General features: G+C 44.9%; 1 protein-coding gene across 1 annotated transcript in view; it reads right to left on the reverse strand.

The window, feature by feature from the left end:
- Positions 1-21,201, reverse strand: part of znf536 (zinc finger protein 536) — a 179,819-nt gene that overhangs the window by 38,082 nt on the left and 120,536 nt on the right. The window contains exon 6 of the mRNA XM_061704916.1: positions 9,148-9,318. Coding sequence (XP_061560900.1) covers positions 9,148-9,318 — 171 coding nt within the window. The remainder of the gene's footprint in view (positions 1-9,147; positions 9,319-21,201) is intronic.

The following is a 21,201-nucleotide window of genomic DNA, read 5'->3' on the forward strand; positions in this document are numbered from 1 at the left end:
ACTGAAGCTTGCGCATTGAAAACCAAACGGCATCTTCATTGGCACTTGGGCAACAATAACATTGAAAATAGTAAATAGTAACAAAATGTGGGACAGTGACAATGGCTTTCAACACAAAGGGGGATGCATGGCCAGTGAATGCGCCTTGTTAAACTTCACAGAACTTTTTTCTACCAAAATATGACTTGGTTCTGGTGAGATTCCGTCATTTTCCTGGACAACACAAACAAACTGATGCCGCCCTTTATGCTAACGGCTTTCGATATTTCATTTTTACATTAGTCCAGCAGATGGCGCTCGTTAGTATTCGGCAAAATCGTACACCTTTTATTGTTATTGCTATAAATCACATGTCGTATCAAACCCTAACTGAGGACAAGCGCCATAGAAAATGTATGGACGGACAGTTTGCACTTTCCTGTTATGTATTTTGGCTTCGTGTGAACAGCAAACAAACGGCGAAAGCAGAAAACAGCGGCGAGAGATGGAGAACGAAATCGGACGCAACTCCATATCGTGAAATCCGTGAACAAGATGACGACACCAAAGTTTGACGAGCATCGGAACTTGCCGTGATGCGTTCATCACTGCTTTCAACTTGAATTTTTGTTCGCCTTTTTTTTTGGGGGAGCAAAATAGTGGATCATTTTGGTCACAAAAAGAAATCATGTTAACTTTTCATGCCATTTTTTTTTTTCCTGTAGCCCCATTTGAGAAAGGCAGCTCTAAAAACAAAAAAAGCGAGGCGGAAGAGCTGATGAAGGCGAGTTTAATACGAGTGTCGACAAGAGCGAGAGTCATAAAGATAAACATCTAACCACCCACTGCCTTGTCAGCGCCGCTCCATTTCATGTGTCTTACTGCTCGCTGTCGGGGGGTGGGGCGCTGAAGGCGTCTGAATTTGGGTCGATGCGGCCTCGGCGAGTCAGCCATCACTCACGTCTGCGTCATAAAAAATAACAAGTGGCCATATGGCCACCGCGAACTGCCAAATCACTCCAAATCACTACTTAAATCACTCCGTCGCACCCACTGGAAAGTTTGCCCAAATGAGCACCAATCGGAGGAAAGTATCCTCGAAAGATGGCCGACGCTACATTTGAAGCAATTTTGGCTAAGTCATGTCATGTGGGTGGAGCATGACGTCAAATTTTTTTCAGTTTATCATAACAGGACACACGAAAAACTCTCAAGGTCCCATTGGCGATACCGAACAGGAAGTTGGTCAATTTGTGTTGAAGTAGCAGTTTTTGGCCAATTGTTTTGTTTTTGGCCAATTGTTTTGTTTTTGGCCAATTGTTTTGATACATAAACTCATTCAGTAGCACCCATTGGAAAGTAAAAAAAACCAAACAAAAAAAACAAACAAAAAAATCACCTATCCGATTTATATCCACAATACGAAAGAGGCCTGGGGGCGGAGCTGTAAAAACCCGACTTCTACTTGTTCACACTGACGTGGAAACTCAGATACGTCACATTGAGCAAAGCAATCGGAATTGACCTGTGTGTGTTTGACCTTTGTTTGTGTGAACATAGCCAACTTTTGATGGGCGTCTCTATTGTAATGGGATGCATGAAAAAGTCTCAAGGACCCTTGTCGGTCTTTTTTTTTTTATTTTTTTTTTTTTTTACACAGAAGCCATTCAAGGGCTCGTACTACTATGAACCCTGACCCAATCGGAAGCAGGTTAGGATTGCTAAAATTGAAGCTTTTTATTGAGCCAATCAATGCAGGCAAGCCACCGCTCAAGTCGGTGTCATGAAACTACCGTACCGCGTGGCCTGCCCCCGATTCTCTCGGACCTTCGCCGATGTTTGCGGATCAAAGCCGGTAAACGAGTGTGATGCCGTATATTTATTTATGCCGCGCATGCATATTCATGTTGCGCGCTCTTGTTGTTAATGCTGGAAGACGAACGCGCCGCTTGCCAGAAGTGGATGTTCCACCGCGGCGATACACATCCTGCAAGCAATTATAAGAGGCTTGGAGTCACCGCCAGATTTAGCTTCATTAAACAATGAACACAGAGGGGAAAAAATGCAAAGCTCCCCTCCTTCTTTTAAAGAAAAAAAAAAGTTCCAAAAGTGGGATTTGTGTGCGCGCGCGGAGGATTGATGGGGAATAAAAGCGAGTGAAGTGCATATTTCTAAACATACAATCATATAATGTTTAGAGTCGACACATGGAAACGCTTGCGCGCGGCTGGGAGGAGAAAGGAAAAAAAAAAAAGGCATTGTTACGCCAGGCTGCTTTGAATGATTTAAGTCGGGCTGTGTAGTAAATCATGGATATAATTAGCAAATGGCATACTGCTCAAGTCGTTTATCATTATTTAGAGGGCACCATTCCAGAAAAAGACTGCGCAATCTGCAGACCTACTGCCGAGCCGTGGCATAAAGGGCCACAAACAGCGACTCAATACAATATTGATACAGGCCGGCGGAGAATAGGAACTTGCACAAAGGGAAATGGAGCGCGCCTCCGACTACAGATAGCGAGACGCTGATTTGATCCATTTTCTTTTTACGCCGTCAAGCTCAGCCGGCCCAGTGTATTTAAAGTCAAGCGCAAGAGATGAGCTTTTAACCCAATAAGCGCTGCTGCTGGTGCAGGCTCGCTGCTGATTGAATAAGGAAACGTCCCCCATGCAAATTACCATCCGCGATTCCTCTAACTGGACAAAATGATATTCCGGCGGCCAAATTAGACGCAAATTAGACTGATGTGATTTTTTTTCCCTCCTCCCATTCCCCCCACCCCACCCCCCCTCCAGCCTCTCCTCTTAAGAGCTCGTTAATGTGCGTGAGGGCGAATCAAGACGAATGCAAGCGTATCTGCGTCTAAATATGCCGAATGGAGGGGAAAACATTCGTTATGTTTATGGGACCGCCGCACGTCCTCCAGCTGTCTGTTAAGATCAACACTTTAACCCTCCACTCAGCCATTTTTATTTCCGAGCCATTTGACGGTGTTGAATGAATAGAGGCCCAATTTGCCAAGAGGATAGTCATGAAAACAACAGAATTGCCATCGAGCTGAAAACGCCAGAGCGACACCAAAAAGCATTAAAAACAAGGAATGAAGCTGCAGCTACCGTCGCCCAATTCAAAGCGTGCAGAAAAAAACTTTTTCTGCAAGGTTTTCGACTTGGAGATCATACGATTCTGACTTGTTTCTCCAGAAAAAAAATCCGGCTTTATTTTTGGGGAAAATAAAACTTTATTCTTGTTGTCGACCTTGAGACATATTCTGTTGTTATTTGGCACTGTGTAGAAATAAAACTGGACCGAACTCTTAAATCTTAAATGTTAATTGTTGACATTTGTCCACCAAATGGTGCTGCTTTTCCCGATTCAAAGCATGCAGCAAAATTGTCACAACTTTGTTGTCGACCTTGAGACATATTCTGTTGTTATTTGGCACAGTGTAGAAATAAAACTGGACCGAACTCTTAAATCTTAAATGTTAATTGTTGACATTTGTCCACCAAATGGTGCTGCTTTTCCCGATTCAAAGCATGCAGCAAAATTGTCACAACTTTGTTGTCGACCTTGAGACATATTCTGTTGTTATTTGGCACTGTGTAGAAATAAAACTGGACCGAACTCTTAAATCTTAAATGTTAATTTTTGACATTTGTCCACCAAATGGTGCTGCTTTTCCCGATTCAAAGCATGCAGCAAAATTGTCACAACTTTCATTGCCTTCTGAGCGTGTCACGACTGATGATGGCTAAAGCTGGAAATGCCTTGTGTGGTTGTTATTACTATGAGAAAAAGAATGAAAAATTCAGCGGTTATTGCTGGGCGGCGCGGCGGACGACTGGTTAGAGCGTCTGCCTAACGGTTCTGAGGACCGGGGTTCAAATCCCGGCCCCGCCTGTGTGGAGTTTGCGTGTTCTCCCCGTGCCACATCCCAAAAACATGCACGCTAGGTTGATTGACGACTCTAAATTGCCCGTAGGTGTGAATGTGAGTGCGAGTGGTTGTTTGTTTCTATGTGCCCTGCGGTTGGCTGGCAACCAGTCCGGGGTGTACCCCGCCTCGTGCCCGACGACAGCTGGGATGGGCTCCAGCGCTCCCGCGACCCTTGTGAGGATGGGCGGCTCAGAGAATGGATGGATGGATAAGGACTATATCTGTGGGAATTTTGTTATATTGTCTGTCTACATGTGGTGCGGCACGGTTTTGTTCAGATATTCACCCTTAAAGTGTTGTAACATCACCACGCATGATGCATGTGCTGCTTTTCCAGCCGTTTTGGTGAGCGTTGCCACTATTTGTCATACGGATAATTAAAGGAGCTCTTCGGGGTTAAGCCTACGCTTCCGCCATTTGCAAAGTGTGTGTTGGAGGAGCGCGCGTAGCTGCGAGGACATCTGCTCCGTCATACGTCAAGGGGGGGCTGCCGTGACATCTGGGGACTCTACTGTATCCTGCCTTGCAACATTACACACAATTTACAGCTAAAGGTCATTATGTAGCCGTTAATCCACTTTTAATTGATATCAGCGCAAACAGCCCAACCTCCCCCGCCCCCCGCCGCCCGACACATGACGCATCGCCAGCCAGCAGGAAATTGATGCTCGGGGAGTTAAAAATAGGACGGGAGAACTTTTTGTTGCGCGTTCGGAGATGAAAGCCGACGGCGAGGTTGTTTGCCCTGGAAAACATCGCCGATCTCGGAGAACACATCCTCCTCTTGATCACCGTGTTCAGTGTGCTCCTTTTTATTTAGCCTCCGCTTTTGTTGGTGACAACAAGCGAGGCAAAACCTGCATTTGGCCAAACTCCGGTATGCACCGCAATATTTAACATGAAGGCTGGCAGTGAGTGATATGTATTGATTGCCCACGTCAGAAAGCAAACCACGTTCACTTGACCGCACACCGGCGTTGTCGACGTCACGCGTAGTTATCTGAATGCGCGAAATAGCCACAAGAGCTTGCACGTACGCGTAGGCAGTACAAAGTGTGTCTGGCGATCATGAGAAAAGATGGAGCAGTTGAGGGAGCGGATGACACACGGCATGGAAAAAAGCCACTGAAGTTCAACTTCGGTGTCGTACGAGAGCGGCTCCAACTACCGGAGACAAATTCCTTGTGTGTGTTTTTTTTGGGACATACTTGGCAAATCCAGATGATTCCGATTCTGATTCTGTGGGTCTCGAAACTAAGCTCCGTCAAAATGCTTTAAAACAGCCGGCAATGTGTGGAACTCGACTTTGTACACTGCTGGCGGCGAACGAGTGACTGAATCACGGACAACATTGATGACAAAGAAAGAAATCAATACGCCGCACGGAGCGGAGAACTAAAATGGAAAATAATTTTCTCTAATCCTTATTTGTTTATGCTTTGCTGTTCGCGACGTGCCACGCGTCTCCGGTTCCGTCCCGAGAAGAACCACGGCGCGCTGACGAAATGCTAAGCTAAGGTAGCAGCGCAAAGTGAGATGTCGTGCGTCTCGACGACAAGGTTAAAGTAAGGTTAGGTGACACGCTCTCACGCCACCCTGCCTCAAGAAACTATTGTCACAGCAGAGGACTTTTCTTTTTTATTTTTAATTATTATCCCCCCCCCACACACAGCTGCTTACTGCTAAATAGCGCCTTGTCCAGAAGGGGACAATCTGGCCCTCTAATTGCTGTCACTGAAGCCGGGATTCATTATGTGACTTTCCCATTAAAATGTGAGCATTAATTTGTATAATGAAATATCACCCACCGCAGTGTGTTCATTAGCTCGCCGCTGTTAGCTACCTCTGAAAAACTCTGCTCCATTCCGCTAATGGAGATTTGCCCACTCCCCGTTCGAGATGAAACGACGGCCGTAACGTTAGCTCTCGAGCGCTAAATTTGAGCTCACTTCATTTCTTTCAAGCGGCTGTTAGCGCCTCGTTAATCTCTCGCTCAAAGGCCTGGGAAAAAAAAAAAAAAAAAAAGAGAGCGGGTCTGGATCTGGAACCGCTCCTGGACTGGATCGGCATCGCCACAGATGAGCTCATAGCAATGATTTAAGGCCGCCGCTCGCATATGCGAAAAAGATGCGCCGGGCCAAATAAAAACATCCGACGCCGGGCCCTTCGTCGCCTTGTCTTACATTCGACTTTAATGGGGGACGAAAATGGGGATGACGTGTCCAACATCAATTGAGATCTGACGGAAGTCTAACACAGGGCGACAAAGATCAGAGATTCCAAATGAAAACACATCTGGTGGACTCAGTGACACTATTAGGACGGTCCGGGTAAGGACTAGAAGGTTAAGGCTAGGACTAGGGGGTTAGGGTTAGGGTTATAGCTAGTGAGTTAGGGTCATCCACATACACACACATTAGCTAACATTTACTCAGTTTGGCAGGACTTGTTTTGTGGACAGGTTCTGGTTTAGTTTTAGGGTCAGGTCAATTGGGTTAGATTGCTTCAGGTTAAATTGACTGGTTAGGGAGTTAAGGTCATCGAAATACACAAACATAACCAAACAGTCACTTTGGTTTGTGTCAATTGTCACGAGTAAAGTTGGATTTCGGTTTGGTTGTTCGGTTGTGCGCAATGTTTTTTTTTTTTTTTTTTTTTTTTTTTTTTAAATATTATTTTTAACATTCACAGTTGTCATAAGTGTAAAACAAAGTGACCCACCGTTCATAGTAAAAACACGAGGAAACGAAAAAGCAATGAACTTTTGAGTGCCGGAAAACATGCGCCTGTTCCTCTTCCTTGTCCTGACCTCATTGTCACTTCCTGTTCTTGGCGGGATCCTAATCCTCGAGTGCCGAGGCGCGGGAGAGTCCGAGTAGGAAATCCTTCACAGCTGAAAAACATCAATGCTGCATTCTTTGCTTCTTCTTGGTCGTCATTTTTTTTTTTTGCGGCGAGCTAAAGATGAGACCACCCGGGCGGTGTAATCCCCCCCTTGCGGTGGCCTCATACTGTACTACCAGACGAGTGCTAATGTAGCACAGTTAGCATGTGCGCATTGGACGAAGTCGCTCAGATTGCGTTCAGTTCGAGTTTCCGCCATACGGCCGTTGAGCATTTGAGAGACGCTTCCCACCTGAAAATACCAATAACACGCACGCCGTATGTGCGCATAATTGCCGTGCTAATGTTTTGGGATTAGCAATTAATGTGTTAACAGTGATTACTTTATTTGTACTCTTTCATGACAGTTAAAGTGGCTGCAAAGTGAAAATAAAGTAAATTAATTGGACGCACCGCAGAAGAGTATCGTTAACAACCTTGTCAGATTTGAGACACAAAATAAATCAATCACAAAAGTGTACAAAAATGAGGCTTCGAATTTGTGAAAAATCAAGTCGCCGTCTCTGCTCTCAAATGCTGTGGGAGTGTCTGCTGAATGCGCCAAAACCACGCCCTGATCAACTGCCAATCAAAATACCTGCACTATGACCTGAAAAATTGGATGCTGCATTTTTCCAACGTCTCTCTCTCGAGCTTACTTATCGAAAATATATTTGCAAATGATATCTGCTGAAAGCCTCAGGTGGCTGGAATACATGCCACCGTGTCGTTGTGGGGCTTTTCTGCACCGCAACAACGAGGCGCTCGCTCCGAGCGGCCACACCAGTGCAAAGCCGCTGTCCAAACGCTGGCTGTCAAGTTGGATTCGGAAAAAAATGTTTTCCCCCTATTCGCTGTTCTGTGAACGCGTGCACCCACGTCTAGCAACGAGGCGCTTTTTCTTCTTTTGTTTTTTACCCTCGCTCTTCCGCCTTTCTCATGGGGATATGCATGCACTCACGGCCAACAACGAGGCACTCTAAAGTGGCCACGTGCAGCGGACTGTCCAAAAGGAAGTTTTTTTTGTCCGTTTTCGGGGTGAGCGCATCGCCAGCTAGCTAACTGCAAGTCGCAATTGCACCGCGTAACTGCTGATGCGAACGAAGGCGCACACGTTCTCCGATCGTGCGGGAGGCCCGGCTCGTGCCAGCCTCATGCCACTCTGTTTTAGCCACGGCCCTCAAAAAATCTGGGAAACTGAAAGCGCTACACAAGTGAGTACTACATAGTTCTCAGTCTTTGCACATTTTTGCGATGCCCCAAATGTGAACCACAGTTTTGGGGACGACTTTACAACCAAGCGTCCTTGTGTGGGCTACTTGTGGCTTTAACCTGGATCGTCGCTGGTGCGTTTGACAGCCCGCGGAGGGATTTAACCTCACGCGGCATCTCCCGGCTTCCTCCAGGAACGGCGGCGCGGTCGAGCGCGTCGAGACTAAGGGTGGGGGGTCGCCCTGCTCGACCGAGGGGATAAAGTGAAATCGACGAGGCCCGCCGTCGCACCGGTGAGGACTGACCCCCGAGTGAGGACAGGCCGCCTTTGTTGTGCCACGGAAGTTATTGAGAGCCAGCCGACGTGAAAGGGAGCGATGGCACCGCGGGACACTGAGGCCTTGTTGGAAGGCAAAGACGAGAATAACGACAACTTCGCTGACACACACACACGCGCGCGCGCAGAGGCAAGGACTAGCTAATGAGGTCGCGGTGGACTAACGAGGACTAACGAGAGTGTGCGCGGGCATCGCTCGCACGTTCGGGGAACGTGCGACTCGGAAGGCGAGACCATCTGCGTGCTCGACATGTCGCCCGCCGCACTTCCTGTCGCTCGGAACTGGACGGCGACGCCGAAGGATGTCAATCAGACGGGGGCGGGAAACCTCCAAAGTGGGACGGGTCAAAGAGTCGGGAAAAATACACCCCAAAATTCACCCCCCCCCCAAAAAAAAAAGGGTGACGTCGTAACTGCATAAGACGAAATGGAGCGATTTAGGGAAAGTTACGGCATGGCATGTGAGATGTATTGCATGGATAATAAGAGGAACAAAACATATTTTTAAAAAGTTAAAAAAGTAATAATAATAAAAGTAATATTGTAAAGTGAAAACATAATAATAATCATGTGTTTATTTATTGTATTTAGAGATAACAGTAAATTGAGCTGTAAAAATAAATAGAGGAATTTAATAATAATAATAACCTGTTACTACTTCTCCTACTCATACTACTAATAATAGTGAAAATTATGAAAGTAAGCAAAGAGGTGCAAAGTCGCTAATGTGACTCTGTATCCCTCATTTATAACTTTTCCTGAACTGGAATTTCACCGAAGGTGGTTCGACTGACCTGTGTGTATCCGCAGGTGGACCTTGAGGTGATGCGAGGTGCGGAAGGACTTCCCGCAGTAGGGGCAGTCTTTGGAGGCCGAGCCCAGGGAGCGCTCGCGATGCTGCGACACCGACGGCGGCGCGCCGACGGCCGCCTTGCCCGCCGCCGAAGCCGCATCCTCCCCGGCATCTGGGGACAGAACGGAGGGTGTCGCTGATAACATATTGCGCTATCATCGAAACGTCCTCATCATCATCGTCGTCGTCATCATCATCATCATCATCACGCTATCATCATAACCGTCATCGTCGCATCTGGCGGGAGAGAAAACGCTTGCTTGCCACTGCCACTGACTTACTGCTGAATCAGCAAAATTCTATCATATTGTCATATTTTATAAATAGAAATATATATATAAAAATCATATTGAATACATATACACCAAATGACCATATTTCCATCATATTTCACATTCTATGTATCTCTAATGAAGCGTATTCACAGCCGTATTTAATGTCTACACACCTCTAATATACCATATTTACATGATATAGATTGATTCACATACAATAAAAGTGAATCCCAAATTGAATCAAGTGTAAACAGCAGATGAAGGCATTGAATGTACTTTATTTGTTTGTTATATATCATATTTCCCATCGTTGATGTCTATATATTTACTGATTGAATATAGAATAATAAAAGTGCAGTCCCGGCGCAAACAAGCCAGACCTGAAGAATCTCAGCGAACAAATGGCGGACTTGCTGCAGGATGACGAAGAATCGGAAAGCGTCGCAGCATTAGCACGCAGCAGCGGCGATGCTAAGCTACTTCAGCAAATGCATACAGAATGTTACAGACGTTTATTTCACGTCTATTCCTTTTCAAGATGGCTGACGGGAAGTTTCCCCCTTTCGCCGCCTCCCATTTTTCTCCCCGTTTGTGGCGGCGCCGAAGACGTTGGAACAATGGCGACAAACAGAAATAGATTCGCCTGTGTCAGCACGGCAGGATTTTTCTCTCTCGCGCCGCCAGCTGATTGTGACAGCTCGCTGTCACAGATATGACGGGGTGATAACGCTTTTGACCGTGTGCGAAAAACGATGACGCCGGCGCTTTAGTGCGACGCCGTGTCTGTTATCAACGCGATCACCTCCGACGACGACGGCGTTGACAGCGGCATAATGCGAGGTGAGGGCGAGCGACGTTACGCCGGCCGCCTCTGATGTGCTGACAGTCGGCGGAGCGCGGCGCAACAACAACAACAACAAAAAGGGGCCCAGACAACACGCGTCGCTCAATTAAAAATACCCACAATGGGCTTGATGGATGGGACGCCGAGCGCAGGTGGAGCATCAAAAGCGTCGTCGACACGTCACGTGACATGAAAACGTCGTTTGTACTGATGGCAATTAATGGCGTTTGAATCCAGTGCAAATAATGAACACAATATGACATTTCACCTGTTGTGGGAAAAAATGAGAATACCTGAAACAAATACAAATCCGACTGTCAGGCGGTCAGAGAACGAAAGAAACAGCAGGTGGTCTCTTTCCCTCGTCGGCTTCATCATTCCGCCTTTCGCGATTGTTCTTGAACAGACAGACTCGAGTCACTTATTGTGTATTCGAATTTGAATCAACTGTTGCAATTCACTATTAAAGGTACGATTAAACATGGCACCGCGAGTACGCAAAGGCAGCCAGATGACTTGAATGATGATTTTCTTCTTGCGGGGTGACATCGGCGCTAATTTACGTTAGCCCGTCTGTGACGTTTCGCAAGATATTAGCATTACGCTTGCGGACTTATTGTATGCACTTATTGTATATTGTACGGTTTGATTAAACATTTTGAAAGACAAAAAAAAAATTCTCCTTTGAGTTTTTTTTTTTTTTTTTTTAAACACAAATTTACGGGTATACAGTATGTGTGAAAAGACGGCTGCAGCAAACTAGTTATGAAAAAAGAAAAAAAAAACATTTTTATTCTCCGTGTATACTTTTTTTTAAACATCCTTTTTTCCCCCCTGTAATTATTGAATGGCAATGAAGGCGTTAAAGTCCCATCCCGAGTCGTTTGTGAAGACTTTAACTCACCGGCATTTTGTCATGAATACAAATGTTTGCGATGATTCGATAAAAGATGGCCGCCAGCAGCGCCTCACAATAAGACGACTTTTTTCTGCGTGCGCCGCACACTCGCTCGCAGGTCGACAGAATGGAAAGAGTCAAGTCAGCAGGTCACGCATAATAAGACGGGACGCCATTCAGCAGCCACGGTGAAAAACATTGCAAGGCGGCCACAAATGCAAGCGGAGGAATTCCGACGCATTTCCGATAGCAGCAAAGAAGAGCACGGGATTCTCTTTTTAAGTAATCGAAAGTGTGCATCTGGCTTCTCTAAAATGAGGCTAAAGGATGGAATTAACTCTCCAATGAAAAAGTCATGTAGTAATAAAATGAAGGGAAAAAAAAGCTTTTAAGAAGGTCTGCAAAATTGGCGCATGAGAGAATGGCCTCCTGTGCCTTTCACACAGAACCGAGTGTGTGGATGTCAGGTGTTAAACGTCCCGGCTTCTTTTCTGTATTGTATTATGATTTTATGATGATATTATACCACTATACTGACAATTTAACAGAACAGGACAGGAAAATACAAGATAAGAGAAGGTAGCACATCACAGGAAAAGACAGAACAGGACAAGACAAGACATGGCAACATGCCCGGCCGAGACAGGACAGCACAGGAAGAGAAAAGACAAGTCAGAACAGGATAAAACAGGTCAGGACAAGAGAAGATTGGACAGGTCGAGGCAGAACATGGCAGAATAACAGAGGAAAAGAAAGAACAGGACAACTCAGGACAAGATGAGATGAAACAAACAAAGTCAGGAAAAGGCAGAACAGGACAGGATAAGAGGTGACAAGACTTGGCAAGACAAGGCAGGATACGGGACAAGAAATCAAGGCAGGAAAAGACAGGACAATAAAGGACAGGACAAGCCAAGACGAAAACGGACAGGACAGATGGATGGACAGAAATAGATGCATCCGAATTGAGGTGCGCCTCTTGTTGAAAATATTGGATTTCATGCTCATTAAAGCATTGCTACTTATTTTTCCACAATGCTGTATGTTGATAAAGTACATATATTTCATATTATAGGATATCATTTTTGTGAAATATCCAAGGTTGATAGATCGTGTGACTCCTCATCTCAGAGTGGAAACTCATTTGCATTGGACTCCATGTTAAAAAGAAAAAAAAAATTTTTTTTTAAATGTAGCCTGTAGACCATAAATAAATCCCAAAAATAAAGACGCGACAATTTCCCTCGAGGCTGTTGCCGTCTAAGAAAATCGATTAGAAACTGTGAAAGACGGCATCGATTCAATTTTCCCTGGTGGAGGCAGCACTTCACCACCACATCCCGTTTGTCAATTAGTGTGCGGATCTGTGCATGTGGCGCATGCAGCGGAAACTTGAGCAAGCAATGGAGTGTGTGCTGCTCCCGTAAACTCTTCGCATCGCTTTGGGCGATGACATCGTCGTGTTTCCTCCAGCCGCATCTTGACAATGACTCGGTCTAAACGCAGCCAGCTGGCAGGTCACGGGCGGGATTATGTAAATTAGCGCAATTCCGATGTCAAATTTCGACTTGTGACATTTTTGCAAGATTTAGAATGGGAAGATGACAAAGTGGACTATTGTATTTGTGTACATCGCAATCACGTCACTTTTACACAAGATGTCCAATTTAATAGTAAATCCCAAAACACACACGTGTTGAAAGGTGTGTGTGTGTGTGTTGGCCTATAGGTAGACGTGTGTGTGTATGAGTCTTTAATCAGTCGACTGATCCATCTCTTTTAATGTGGCCGCTCCAATTACTGTAAAAGTCACGTCGCTGCACATAACCACAAATATTGACACTTTATTGCACAACACATTCATGGCATTTTGAAGGTCACCTCGTATATTAGGGCCTCATCGCTCACATCCAGTCGGCCGGCCGGACCGAGGAATCTTCCGGCGATATCGATCCGCCCGCTTTTTTTCTTTTCCTTGTCTATGCAAAGCGTCCGGTCTGTCGGAGGCGTTAACGCGCGCTGTATCGCGGTCCGTTAAAGGTCGACCGACGTCTGGCGCGCCTCGCTTTAATCGCGCGCTGGTCAGATAAGACCACGTGTTTGGACGGCGATTCAAAATGTTGACTGACGGTCTGATTAGCGGCGCGCAAATACGCCAAAGACCAACAAGCACGAGATTGTATTTGGACGATAGATTTCAAATAACAGTCAACCTGAAACGGCCGTTTTGTTGCGTGCCAAATTGACCTTTTGTTAATATTTTCAATATGCAAAAAGGAAAGAAAAATTCTCATGTACCTTTTGATAACATTTGTAAACAATAGGCATCAGGGTAGAAAGTGATTGGCGTCTGCTGACTTGAGCTACAAACGCTGGCAAAAACTCTCTGGAATTTGCTTCCCAGCGAGTTGAGGTGGATGCTGATCCTTAATTTTTTATTTTATTTTATCAGGGACCTAAAACACTGGCTCAATCTGGGCAGATCTGCTCACATGAAAATTCAGATGCTTAATGTTGACATGACTTGCCAGGACACTGATTCTGAATCTAGACTAATTCACTTGTCTGTAATCTGTCGAAAATCCTGTATTTGATCTATTTTTCATGACATTTGTTCAAATTGTTCAGAACTTCTATATGGTCACTATTTTCAAAATACGTTTGTTTCCAATATATCTCACTCACTCACTGCCATGGACGTTTATATTTGTCAACTGGAATCCAACCGTTTGCGCCCACATTTTTCACCGTGTCGGCGTGGTAGAGGGTCTCGCCCAGCTGGTCTGTGAAATTCAGGTTTGTAAAGTCCTGTGATGACGCTTTGGATTTGAGATCAGCAAGGCAAGACTTCCCCCCTTTTATAAATAATAATAATAACGTCTCGCATCACATTATTAAGACAGATGGTCAACTTGTATCAGAATGAGGGCATGAGAAAAATGGGATCCAAAGCATACCACATCATGTGTCAAACTCAAGTTTGCGTCATCCGTTGCCGATGGTTTATGCCAATGTACGATTGACATATTTTGAGTACGCATTTGATATTGTCGCTTGAAAATATGTACGTTCATGCAAATTTGATGGTGGAGTGTCGACGGCTGATCTGACATCTGTTCTTTCAATCAGGCCTAATTCCTAAGCATGTACACTCGCACACCCCAAAAAATATATATATATATTCCAAATCCATAAACGGATCTTTAAATGTGACATTCAAAGCGCTTTTATTCCATCAATGTTAAAATCCTATGAATTTATCATCTGTGAGGGCGCGAAAGCTGCGAGCGTGTGTGTGTGTGTGTGTGTGTGTGTGTGTGTGTGGAAAGCGAAGAGGAGAGGAAAGGCATGTTTAATTCAAGTGTATCTGATCTGAGAGCAGCTCCTCTCCCCTCTGCCTTTACTGGTGTCACGGCGGCGTAATGGAACATGCCAGAACAAAGGCTCCCGGATCAGATTGGAGCAGAGTTGAACGGGCCATCTGGGAGGCAGGCTGAGTATCAGTCACTCCGCCGGCTGTCGGCTGCACTCCGCGCACACTTCCCCTCGGCGTGTGCGTGTGTGTGTGTGTGTGTGCGTGCGACACACCTCCTCCCTTGCCTTGCCGCCACACGCCGCCACAGGGACACCGGGGCATCCTCCACTGACAAATATATAAATTGATAAAGATCTGCCACTGTGCGAGTGTGCGCGCGTGTGTGCGGAGCGACCGCAACCACACCCAGCTCTCATTAATGGAGGAGAGGAAAAAAAAAAAAAAAAAAAAAAAAAAAAAAAAAAGACGGCATCAACAACAGCAGCCCAAAAAAAAAACGAGATGCTTGATACAGTAACTCCCACACGCCAGCCGAATATGAAATATGACTTGTTACAGCGTATGTTCAAATATGTTCTAGAATACAATTAAATAGGGCACCTTCTAGACAGGAATGCAACCAATTCTGAATATTTTCCAGAATATGCCGTATGACACACAACCGTCACTTTTCAAATTCATTTCAATAGGAATCAGCATGAAATTATGACTATTTTGGGAATGTTTTTGAATATGTTCTCGAAAGTCATGCTCATGTCGCAAAATGTTTTTTTTCACATCACATTGTAGATTGCATTTCAAAAACAAAAACCCAACATGTATTTGATGCATTTGAAACATTCTAGAATGCATTTCAATGATACAATTATCATGTTCCAGAAGGTTCCAGAGTGCGGAGGCTATTTAAAGGGAACGAGAAAAGCCCTTTCGATTGGACATTTGGCAGTGACGACACCCACACCGGTGCGGACGTCGCACTTTCAAGCGCCCGTCCGCGGAATTGCACGAGTTATGAAAATAATTAAAAATGTACACTAAAATAAAATACAATAAAAAATAAAAAAAAAATAATAATAAATGACAATGTTTTGGAGCCGTTTGTTTTTGTAACTACTAATGAAGCCTTTGATGTGACAGAAGAGTTTTGGACCCCAGATGCGATGAGTCACTTGTGGATCAAGTTCAGACTGTCAAGGAGGACATTTGTGGAGAAACCATCACAAATGGCGTCCATTGTCCCTCCCGCCCTGAACCCGGACGGCCGCCATATCACTTTCAGGAAATAAAAAAAAAAAAAAAAAAAAAAAAAACACAACTGAAATGTTTGTGCGCTTCTCGCCGGTCCATTATTCTAATGTGTCACGTGACCGGCCCCAAAATTGGACGGGGAGGGGCAGAAATTAGGAGGGTGTGGGGGGTGGCTAAAATGTGATGACATCATTTGAAAGGCATTAGGCTTTTCAAAATGCGCCCGCCGGGACTTGATTTCCTTACGCCGGAGCAACACAACACCATCCGGCCCTCACACGCACACCCGCGTGCGCACACTTCTTTCGATTTGGAGCGCTGCCATCTTTGCGAGCGCGCGGTCGGCGCGAGTTAATCAACTTGAGGTTTAGTTACACTGCTGACGCTCGCGTTCCCGCCGATCGCCGCGCGCGGAATTTATTAAGCAAACAACAATTATCATGAAACGCCGCCGCATTAGTTGCACGTTTACTACCTGACAAGGAAGTCTTCTTCACAGCACACCCGCACCGGCGATGTACGACCAAAACGTCTTGGCTGTTGCACCAAAATCTTGAATATTTGCCTTATTACTTGAACAAAAAAAGCTGTGATTCAGCAGTTTTTCCAAAATAACTATAATATAGACATTTAAACCTTTTTTTTTTTTTTTTTTTTTTTGTGGATAATCTGTTGCAGAAAGTCGGACAGAAACCGAACCAAAACCAGGCTGTCATGCCGATGCAGCTCTAACATGGCCGAGTGTTGCCGAGCGGACCGGGAGGCTTGTTATCGCCTTGAGTTGTCAATAAAAGCCTGCGTCGTGGACTACGCCTTGCATTGAAATAAGGCATGTTCTCAATTGTCTTTAATATATAATCGTCAAAGTGACTATGTCGATTAATGTCAAAAGTTTTAGAAGAAGTCAGTGTCAAGCTGCAGATGTTGATGATTGTTTTCATTTTTTTTTTAAAAATCTATATTTTGCCGCTGCGGGGGTCCGGCGGGGGATGTGACAAATCTCGGAGGAATCACAACAAGCAGAAGGCAGACGAGAAGAAAGGAAGAGTGAAGTGGGGGAGGGGGCGACATTGCTTCCAAATTTCACACGGCGACGCCGATTCACCGCCGCCACTTCCTGTTTGACCCCGGCGAGCTGCGGGACGACAGCCAAGACAAAAACAACAAAAAGAAAAAAAAAAAAAAAAAAAAAGGAAAAAAAAGTGAGCAAATAAATGGAAATAACGGCACGTTGTTGTTTTGCGCGAGATGAAAACAGAACGCTCGCGCGGCGGTAAACAGGGGCACCAGATGTTCTTTGATGTTAATAATGGCATTTATTATTAATATTAATTAGACCGCACTCAGCAATACATTTGGGCCATTTCCAAGTCAATTAAGCAAAATGGCATTCGGGAGATGTTGAGACGACATTTTAAGGCAGGTGTTCACCCACCTCCCTCGCTAAACCCCCCCGTCTCTTCCCTTAATAAAACATTTTTGCAGCTTGTGAAAAACGACCCATTTTTAGGCACTTTTGATTTATTTTGCCTTTGTTTGCTCTTCCCTTCGCCTGCCGCACGCTCGCAATCTCCAAAAACGCATACGCCGCCATTGCTGCGTTTACATAAACACCACGTTGATTCCATTTTAAAAGTGTGTAATGACACACGAGCAGACATAGACATTTTCAAATTTCCCATTTTAGATGCACTATAGTCGAGATGAAAAGTCCACACACCCCTGCTCAAATGCCAGGGTTATGCTACATAAACGTCTTCCACCGTTAATGTTAACCTCTACATCTCAATTGAGAAAAAAAAAAAACGTTTGCAAAAGTGTGCACACCCTCTGTTAATTGGGTATGTAGCTGTGTTCACAAGTAACCAATCCCATTTGAACTGCCAAGGGAGTCAGCACACACGCCAAAACGTTCAGCTGTTCTAGTAGGCTTTTCCTAACATTTTTTTTGGGAGGACACTGACCGCTATTTGAAACTGTACATAATTCCCTTCACCTTGACAAAGGTCCTAGTTCCAGTTGGTTCATCTTGGTCTCATTTTTTATCACATCACACAAATTTGGTATTTGAACAGGGGTGTGTAGACAAGACGTTTTATCGCTACTATATGTACTGTATAATGCTATAATGAGGTCCCAGCAAATAGACACGTCCGAAGTGAGCTTAAATCTGCACTAATTCGGGTCGAGCGGTGCCTTGAGATTCTCAAGCCAACTCACTTTGCCAAAAGCAGCAGTTGATGCTCACGGGCATGCATGCATTTTTTTATTTTATTTGATATTTATCTTCTTTGTCATCTGCAACAAAACTCACTGCTGCAGCTGACAGTCAGCTGGAAATTCTTCTTTGTGTGCAACTTGGTTGAGTAAAAAGGTGACAAATTTGCTTGAACACAACAAAATAAAAAGAGCTCTTTAAAGGCCACTTCATGACCATAAATGACCATAAAACTCGCCGGATTTTATTTTATTTTTCGTTTTGTTTTTCTTCTTCTTTTTTTTCGGCTTTCCGGTGTGTTTTTCCTCCTCGGCGGCGTACGCAAGTACATTAACAATCTGCGCGTTCATTTGTCAGCGATTTGGACACTCTGGCCTGTGCGGCGCGGCGGCACTTTTTCCATGACGGGAAATTAATGAAGGAGCCTTCGCCTGACGACAAACGCGCACCTGTGCCGCCAAGATGCTAATCACAAACATTTATATTTATTAGCCACAGCCGCAAATGCATAACAACAAGAACGAGAGCACACAGAGAGAGGTCGAGACTTTTTTTGTTTGGGGGGTGGGGGGGGGGGGGGGGGCAGGCTGATGAAAGACAAACCTGTGCTCTGTGACGTTATTTGAATGGAGGTGCCGGTTGACTTATTTTTACACTTGTAAAACCAGAAAAAGGACGTGTGAGGCAGGGTTGTTCCTGCCTCACACGTCCTTTGTCTTTATTAGTTACAAAGAGAGAGAAAAAAAAAACTTTCTGTGATTACATATGAAGCTAAATGCTAATTGATTAACTCAAACGAAAGCACGTCTCAATTAAATTAACGAAAAAATCTACCTCATTTACAATAACAACAATATTATATTAGGTCATAAATATTAAATAAGTATGAAGAAGGACGTCCGTAATTATTTTATCATTTGACAACATTTTCAAATAATGACAATAACATTCATTAATTAAACATGGTTTATTATGAAATGTAAAAACCTTTGTACATTTAAAAAATAGTGATATATAGTATAATTAATCTCAATCAATCAATGTTTAAATGCAAAACGACGTAAAAAAAAACAAACAAAAAAATATTGGCCCCCACGTAATAATGCCACAAATGAAGTTTCACTTATTTATCATCTTCATCATCGTCGTCACTACAAGTAGGGGATTTCATTTCACGTTTCGCCTCCTCTTCCTCCCCATCGCTTTTCTATCCTCCCCGCGCGGCCCCCTCCCCAACAGAAGGCGGCCCGACGACGGCGAGGAGCAAGAGGAGCGCCGCCATACGTTTCTCCCTGGCACCGACCCACCTTTGTTCCACCTTTGCTTAAATGACATGGACATTGTGCTACTCCTTCGGGTGTGCACGCCTCGGCCACCTGGGGGCACTGCAATACAGACGCACCGATTTACATAGAGCCTCCTCGTTCCTCAGTAAGCCTCACTAATATTAAGCCCTTTGCAGAATAATAATAAAGAATATATGTCTGTGAGTATTGTTGTAGTATCTGTCTACATGTGTTGCTTTAGCTTTTGTGAGCAAATATTCATTGCTCAAAGAGCAACAACATTCCCAAGTGGATGCTAGATGCTATGCGTTAGCCTGTCTATGGGGTTTCCCATTATGTGTGAGCACGAAGCTCGTAAAGGCTCGGGAATGGAAAGAGAGAGATGAAAAGAAAAGTTAGGGGCAGGAGAGGGAGGGCAGAGGAAATGAAGAGCACGCGGCATGGGAAAGGAAAACGGGAAAATGGACGGAGAGTGAAGACAAGGGAAAGCAAAGGAAGGGTGGAAAGGGAAAGAAAAAAAAGAAAAAGTCAAGAAAGGGAATTTTCAGCACAAGAAGGAAAGTGACAAGGAAAAAGGAGATGTTGGAGAGTGGCAGGGGAAAGAAACGGGAAGAGAGACGGAAAAAGAAAATCAAACGAGTGGCAGGGGAACAAAACGAAAAGAAAGGGAGGACAGGGGGGAAGAAAAGGAAACAATGGGAGAAAGGCAAAACAAAAGGGAGGGGAAGATATATATATATATATATATATATATATATATATATATATATATATACATATAGACCACAGATATGAATACATATGTCCACATTGTTTGAATGGATGAAATATGACAACTAGATCCGACGAGGTTATTGCTTAATGCGCAATGACATCATCACAAGCCCTCCGTGAGAACACGTTGATTTTCTATTCACGTCGAATCAACAGCCCGCACAATGGGCCAATCAGCGAGCGCCGCCGCCACACGCGCGGCTACACGACGCTGCACATCATCCCGCACGCGCTGCACAGCACGCAATTAAGCCCCCCTCGTTATTAACGCGCGCTAACCATCACCGGGTGATCGATAACGGCGTCACGTGTACTTTCAACATGGCCGAATGCAGGGAGGGGCGTGTATCAATGTGTGTATCAATGTAGGCGTGTGTGTGTGTGTGTGTGTGTGTGTGGCCGGGCAGTAAATCCAAGGAGCAAGGACGCGTCGCTTCTCCTCCGCTATGAACTTGTCCACCGTCTCAGAAAATGAAATCCAAAGATTTATACCGCACACGCGCGCGCCAAATGGACACCTCCACTCGCGTACGTGTTGATGAGGCAACAAGCGATAGCGCCGTGGAAGCTAAGTGACGCTAACACATGTGACAATAATGCGTATTAAACGAACATTACGGACTGCACGCGTTTGCATCGACTTCGATGTGGCCAGTGAGGAAACAGTTAAACCCTGCAGGCCTGTGTTCAGCCTCTGGCCATTGTGCAACACACACACACACACACAATCACACACACACAGTGCCCATTAAAGAGCACGCTCTGTCCCACTCGCATAATTTTAATTTGTTATGAAGGTCATTGACAGCAAGTAATAATCACCATTGGGGATCTAACAATTTGCCATTTCTGAACATTGAGGCACTGATGACTCAACTATTAATAGACTGCCCCCTTCCTTACCCACTGCCCACCCAGCGCACGCACGCACACACACACGCACGCACGCAAACACACACAGTGTCCTCTTAAATAATTAGAAACCATTAACCTTATTTTTCCTTTCTCTCTCTCTCTCACACACGCTCACATCTTAAATAAGCTTGACGCGGTTATTTCACGTGCAGTTAAACTGCACGACCTGCAGGGGGTGCGTGTACATTTTTTTTTTTTCGGCGAACACCCCAAATTTGAAG

Source organism: Phycodurus eques, chromosome 2, assembly GCF_024500275.1.
Source record: "Phycodurus eques isolate BA_2022a chromosome 2, UOR_Pequ_1.1, whole genome shotgun sequence".
Taxonomy (NCBI): domain Eukaryota; kingdom Metazoa; phylum Chordata; class Actinopteri; order Syngnathiformes; family Syngnathidae; genus Phycodurus; species Phycodurus eques.